This window comes from Hipposideros armiger, unplaced genomic scaffold (genome assembly GCF_001890085.2).
Source record: "Hipposideros armiger isolate ML-2016 unplaced genomic scaffold, ASM189008v1 scaffold_572, whole genome shotgun sequence".
Lineage (NCBI taxonomy): Eukaryota > Metazoa > Chordata > Mammalia > Chiroptera > Hipposideridae > Hipposideros > Hipposideros armiger.
This window is the reverse complement of record NW_017731922.1, coordinates 155,564-162,253: the sequence shown is the minus strand read 5'-3', so window position 1 is coordinate 162,253 and position 6,690 is coordinate 155,564. Positions and strand designations below refer to the sequence as shown.

The window sequence follows — 6,690 nt, the reverse complement described above, 5'->3', positions numbered from 1 at the left end:
GGGAGAGGGGTTATAAACAATGGCTGCCTGCCTGTTTGCCTCCACCTCTGATCAGAAGCAGCAATCAGCAGTCAGAGACAAGATCCCCAGTACTTGGAGAACAGAGGTTCTTTGCCCACCCTGGCTTCTGCAGGTTGTGTGCAAGCTGCTTCAGGAATGCGTGCTCAGCTGCCTGCCACTTAACTGGAGTGGAGATAGGCAGCTGCTATTGTGCTAAGAGCCGAAATTGACCAGAATTAACTGCAGTTTACCATCCGGGTCTTTCCTTGGAAGTTGCAACCCTTCAACAGACTCCAGAGTTCCATAAGAGTAAGAGCAGACAGATCTGCCAGTGTAGTTGTTGTCTAGGTGGGGAAACAGATTCCCAGTGCCACCTATTCTACCATCTTCCCAGAGCCCCAAAATTGACATTTCGAGCAAGTTCCCAAGTGATGCTGATGCTGGTGGACCAAGGGCCACACTGAGAACCACTGAACTAAACTCCTCAGGTCCTTCCTTTAAGGCCCTAACATACGATGCATCGTCTTTCTCCTCCGGAAGCAGTGTAATAAATTAATTGTGCTTTTTAATTGCAAGCAAGCATTTTATGGACCTGATTTTCTGGTGAGGAGTAAGCTTGCGTTCTTTAGGAAAAAGACAGGACCTGTGGTCTGTGGGCTGGTTCAGGGCAGAGAGCTTTGGAAGCCCTGCAAGCGACAGAAGAGCATGTGTTGAAGTAGGAAGGAAACGGACATACAGTTCAGATCCGAGCTCGATCGCTTCTTTTTCGTGTCTGTAAACTCACGTGATGACAAGGCCTGCTCTGCAGGTTGCTCTTCGTAGGTGGTCTGTGTGGCACATCTAGCGTGTGTCTGGCACATGGTCGTCTTGGGTTACATTTCCTGAACACTTTTGATCCAGCCACTGTTCTAAGCCTGGATTAACACGTTTAACCCTCACAACATCTCTATGAGGTAGATATCAATAGTATTATTAGGTCCATGTTCGCAGGTTGAGGAAACACAAGTTAGTAATTTGGCCAAGAACACAGAAAGGAAGTGGTGGGATCGCTTCCAGGGAGTGAGTTTGTTTCCAGAGCCCACACACTGAACTTCCACAGCAGTGCTTTGAATACTAGGCCCTTTCCTATATTGATATTTTGACTGCAAACCACAAAATTCAACTAAAAGGTGAATTTTTTTTTTTTTTTTTTTTTTTTAGTTTCCTCCCTCTTAACAAGTCTGGAGATGGGGTGGGCCTGGGGGTGGTTAATTTAGTGCTCAGCAGTGTCACAAAGCATCCAGGTTCTCTCTGTCCTGGCACTGCTGTCCTCAGCGGGTTGAGCTCTGTATTTAGAGCAGACCCCTCTGGTGATAAGATGGCTGTGAGAGATCTCACCATCCCATCCTTAGTCAAGCGAGAAGAAGCCTCTGGCTTTCAAGAGGGGCGAAACTTTCCCAGAAGCCTCTTTACTGCACCATTTCCTACTGGAAATTCTTGACACACCCATTTCTGAATGGCCACCACTAATAGAGATTCACTGCCTGGGGTGGCGAGGGCCTGGAGCACAAGCCCTCTGGAAAGCCAACTCTTTGGGGCTCCTTTATTCAAAAGGGGTGGAGCAGGAATGGCTGCAGGCAGGCCACTGACGAGTCAGCCACACTGGTTCCCTCGTGCTGACAGAGTCCTTTTGCTCCGAAGGTGCTCTGACATGGACAAAAGTAGATCAAGTCTAGGGCTCCCCAAAACACTGCCAGCTGTCCTTGGTTTACGCCAGGCCACATCATCTTTTATTTCTTGGCAAGGGTGTGAGGGCACGTGGTAAAAACTTACGGATTATCAGCGCCCAGAGGATATGGGTCTGAAAGGAAGCAAGGCCCTGGGAGGACATGTCCTACAGCCCTGTTCCTGCCCTGTTTGTCTGTGGAGGAAGCCTGCCAGGAGTGGTCAGCCCGGGTCAGCTCTGGCCTGGAGCAGGTTACTCCCTTCTAGTGCGTCAGGCACCTCACCTGTGGAGTGGGGATGGATGCCACAGGGTAGGTCCAAGGCCCAATGAGTTGGTGCACGTCAGCTGCGTCAGGCCGCGCTGTTGCTGCGTTAGTGTGGTTTTATCATCAGCATCAGCTCTAGGGGACCTTGACCCAACTCCCTGTTGCCCTCTTCCTGCTCCTGCCCCTGTGAGTTGGAGGTGCTTGTTCCCGGGCACCGTCCAGGTGGGCTTCATGCCCACCAGGTGAGGCGTTCCTGACTGCTGCAGGCCTGCGAGCCACACTGACCCCTGATGGGCCTGCCTTCGCATGGGAAGAGGAAAGGGGGCGCCCCTTAGTCACTTTCCCCAGGGAGGGTATGGGCGCCTGGGAGCCTTTCTTTTCCACAAGTCCAACTGCTTAGGGAGCGCTTTTGCTTTTCCTAGAATCAGGAACAAGTGCTTTTATGTTCCAGGTAGCCTTACCTGGCTGGGCCTTGGCCACCAGAAGAGCCAGCGTCCTTCCTCTGTAGGCCAGTGTGGTGGAGTTTTACAAATGTGGTTATTGATGACAGGACACATTTCTTAACGCTGAAGGGAGGGAGTGATTGCTCACAGCAGCCACTTCAGAGGGCTGAGAGATGGGCCTCCCCACCTCCTTTTAAGGAAACCTGACCATATAAGGAGGAGCATCTCAATTACAGAATAATGTCTCACTTAGCCAGAAATTCATGGCAGTTTTCCTAGTGCATTTAAAATAGGATCTATGTATAAAAATACCATTTGCACACAGGAGCCCATATTTTCTGAAAAGGGAACTATACTTGTATTGGGCATTTAGGATAAGTAGAATAAAAATAAAATCTTACACATAAAAGAACTGGAAACCACATTCCACTTTTAATTCTAAAAGGTTTATATATAACTCTACTATCTTACCCTTTCCTCCTACCCCAGACTTCCACAGCAGAAATAAACAGGTGAGGGGCAGCCGGTTAGCTCAGGTGGTTAGAGCGCAAGCTCATAACACCAAGGTTGTTGGTTCGATTCCCACATGGGCCAAGAAGCTGCACCCTCCATAACTTGATTGAAGACAACTACTTGACTTGGAGCTGATGGGTCCTGGAAGAACACAATGTTCCCTAATAAAATTTCTTTAAATAAATGAATGAATAAACAAACGAACAGGTGAGATCCGCAGGCAGTTCAAGGTAGCAGTGAGGCGTGAGGGGACAGGCAGGCGTGTGGCTGGGTGGACAGTGGGAATACCAGGGCAGGGCGGAGTGCCCTACCCTCACCCCGCCGTGTTGTTCTGTTTGATTGATTTGTGAGCATTTGTGAGGCTTGGCCTAAAACATTACTGTTGGATCTCCTCCATGTGTGGTCAGCGAGTGGCGGTTAGAAATTGACCCGCTCATGCAGCCACCACAAACTCCTGTAACCACAGGGACATGTGCTGAGGCCTGACCAGCGGGATGTGAGGATGACCTGGAGGAGAGGGCTGAAGCTGGGATGCTGACATGTCTGACTTTTCCTTCCAGAAATGTTCCCACTGCCAGGAGGCAGGTGCCACCTTGGGCTGCTACAACAAAGGCTGCTCCTTCCGATATCATTACCCGTGTGCCATTGACGCAGGTAAGACGGCCGCAGACCCTGTCCAGAGCATCTGAAGGGTAGGACCGAGCATTACGATGCTCTGCCTGCTCTTCCCTCCTTAGCGTTCTTTTTGTCTCTTCTGACCCTGTTCTGTTTGTAAATTCTAAAGGGATGCAGAGAGGCGAATAAAAAGTAGTGAAATGGGGTAATTTTTTTAAATAACAGTTTTATTCATATAATTCACACATGATTCACCTATTTAAGTGTACAATTCAATGGTTTTTAGTATATTCACAGAGTCGTGCAACCCATCACAATAAATTTTAGAACATTTTCATCACCTCATAAAGCTTGCCCCTCCCTGCACCCCCAGCCCCAGGCAATCACTAATCTACTTTCCTTTTCTATGGACTTGCCTATTCTGGACATCTCATATAAATGGAATCATACAGTATATGTGGTCTTGAGGACTGGCTGCTTTCCCTTAGCATTATGGTTTTCAGGCTTATCCATGTTGTAGCATGTATCAGCACTTCATTCATTTTTATTGCCCAATAATATTTTATAAGGATATACTTTTATTTATCATTCATCATTTGGTGCACATTTAGCTTGTTCCACTTTTTTATTATTACGAATAACACTACTATGAGTCTTAACACACAAGTCTTTGTGTAGATTTGATCAGTTCTCTTGGGAATTGATGTTTTCAATTCCTCTCTCTAGGAATGGAATTACTGGGTCATATGGTAATTGTTTCACCTTTTGAGGACCTACCTGTTAGAATGTTTTCCAAGGTGGCTGTACCATTTTACATTCTTCCAGCAGTGCGTGAGGGTTCCAGTTTCTCCATATCCTCACCGACATTTACTATTATCTGTCTTTGTATTATAGCCATCCCAGTGAGGATAAAGTGGTATGTCATTGGGATTTTGAGTTACATTTCCCTAGTGGCTAATGATGTTGAGTGTCTTTGATCAAGTCCAATTTATCAATTTTTTCTTTTGTTGCTTGTTGCTTTTTCTTATATCTAAGAAACCATTGCCTAATCCAAAATCACAAAGATTTATGCTATGTTGCCTCCTACGAGTTTTATAGTTTTAGCCCTCACAAGGGTCTTTGATCCATTTTGAGTTAATTTGTATATGTGGTGTGAAGGAGAAGGAGTCCAGCGCATTATTTGCACATGGATTCCAGTTGTCCTGCACATTTGGTGAAAAGACGATATTCTTGCCTCATTCCGTGATTTTGGCACCTTTGTCGAAAACCAGTTGGCCATAGATGTGTGGCCATAGATTTCTGACCTCTCCACCACCATAGTCCTGATTACTGTAAGCTTTGTAGGACATTTTGAAATTGGGAAATGTGAGTCCTCCGATTGTGTTCCTTTTTTTTTAAGATTGTTTTGGCTCTTCTGGGTCCTTTGCTGTTCCATATGAATTTAGGATCGGCTTGTCCATTTCTGTAAAACACAGCCGTTGAAACTTTGATGGGGCTTGCGTCAAATTTGCAGACCAATCAGAGTATTGCCTTCCAACCCATCATGGGATGTCTTGCCATCTATTTCAGCCTTTAATTTCCTTCAGCAGTGTCTTGTAGTTTTCAGAGTATATGTTTTGCACTTCTTTTGTTAAATTTATTTCTAAGTTTGGTGTTTTTTTTGGTGTGATTGTAAATGGAATTGGTTTTGTAATTTAATTTTCAGATTGTTCTTATGAGTGTATAGAAATACAGTTGATTTTGGTTTATCTATCTTTGCTCAACTCATTGATTAGCTATAATAGTTTTTTAGTGGATTTCTATATAAAAGATATGTCATCTGCGAATAGATAGTTTTACTTCTTCCTTTCCAATCAGATGCCTTTTATTTCTTTTTCTTACCTAATTGCCCTGGCTGGAATGTCTAGTATAGTTAGTGTTGGATGGATGTGTAAGAGATGACATCGTGTCCTGTTTCTGACCCACTAAATGTGATGATGCTGTGGGTTTTTCATAGACGTTATTGATGCAGCTGAAGAGGTTCCCTTCTTTTCCATGTTTATAGAGTGTGGGGTGTTGCATTTTGACAGACATTTTTTCCAAGTCCAAGTTGAGATGATCAGAGCTACGTCTTGCAGCATGGCAACAGTTTAAAGAAGAGAAGCCTTTTGTCTGAGAGGTGCCCTCCAGTGATTGGTGCAGAAGACTTGGGCTCTGACACAGCTCTTCACCAGCCTGGGAGAGTCCTCTTTCTTCCTCTAAAGTCTTGTCTTTTCAGTGGATATTTTCACCAGTTACTTTTTGAGCACTAGATGTGTCTAAGACCTTCACCCAGCTGGCCCTCATGATGCCCACAGTCAGGAAAAAGGGAGAGAAAAATGGAAAGGAAACAGTGCAGCAAGTGGCATGGTGCTTGTTATCTCTTAAGTGCTTCCTGGGTTCTGAGGGGGGAATATGACTCCATGGGGGCACCTGTGCTGTCTCTAGGAGGTGCGGCTTGATTTGGATTTGGCAGGAGGGAGAGGGCGTGGCTGCAGGTGAGGGAAGCAGGTACAGAGAGAGGCATAAGGCAGATGGAGAGTGAGATCCGACCGGCGTAGAAAGAATCTGAGTTCACCTCGACCACGCTCCCTGCCAGAGCAGTTGTTCAGCACATCTGATGTTTGCTGAAGCACTTCCCGGTGCCTCGCCCATCCTTCTCTTGTCCCCCCTTTCCCTCTTCCTCTTCTTTCCAAGTTTCTATAGAAGGAACAGCTAAAAAGAACAGGAAAGGTACAGAAAGTTAATGCTTATGTCACAGTTAGAATCTCATACAAGTGTGTGTTTGCACTCGCTCAAGGGCAGCGTGGCCACGGCGCCTTGAAATGTCAGTTCAGGGGGGTTTAGTCTGCCCCTTTCACTCTCTTCCTTCCCCTAAATGTATCCATGTTGGGTCTAAGCCGTACCTCATCCTGGGATGTGGTCTGGCGTATTCTAGAGAACAACCGTTAAAATCCTGCTCTCTCAAGAGCCAACCATTGCCTTTTCTCATTTTCATATTGCCCCTAGTTACATCAGAATGTTTTATTTTCTGGCTTAAGCTTTGTGGTTTTTAAGTGAAGATTCTTAAGTATTAAGTTTTTGGCAGTTGTGAGTTTTCTGGGAGGAATACTGTAAGAGTTGGCTGTCCC

General features: G+C 45.8%; 1 protein-coding gene across 4 annotated transcripts in view; it reads left to right on the top strand.

Annotated features, from left to right (window-relative positions):
• The window catches only part of TCF20 (transcription factor 20), a 107,364-nt gene that overhangs the window by 89,161 nt on the left and 11,513 nt on the right, over nt 1-6,690 (top strand). For all 4 annotated transcript variants that reach the window (XM_019623993.1, XM_019623992.1, XM_019623991.1 and 1 more), the window contains exon 3: nt 3,487-3,580. In XM_019623993.1, coding sequence (XP_019479538.1) covers nt 3,487-3,580 — 94 coding nt within the window. The remainder of the gene's footprint in view (nt 1-3,486; nt 3,581-6,690) is intronic.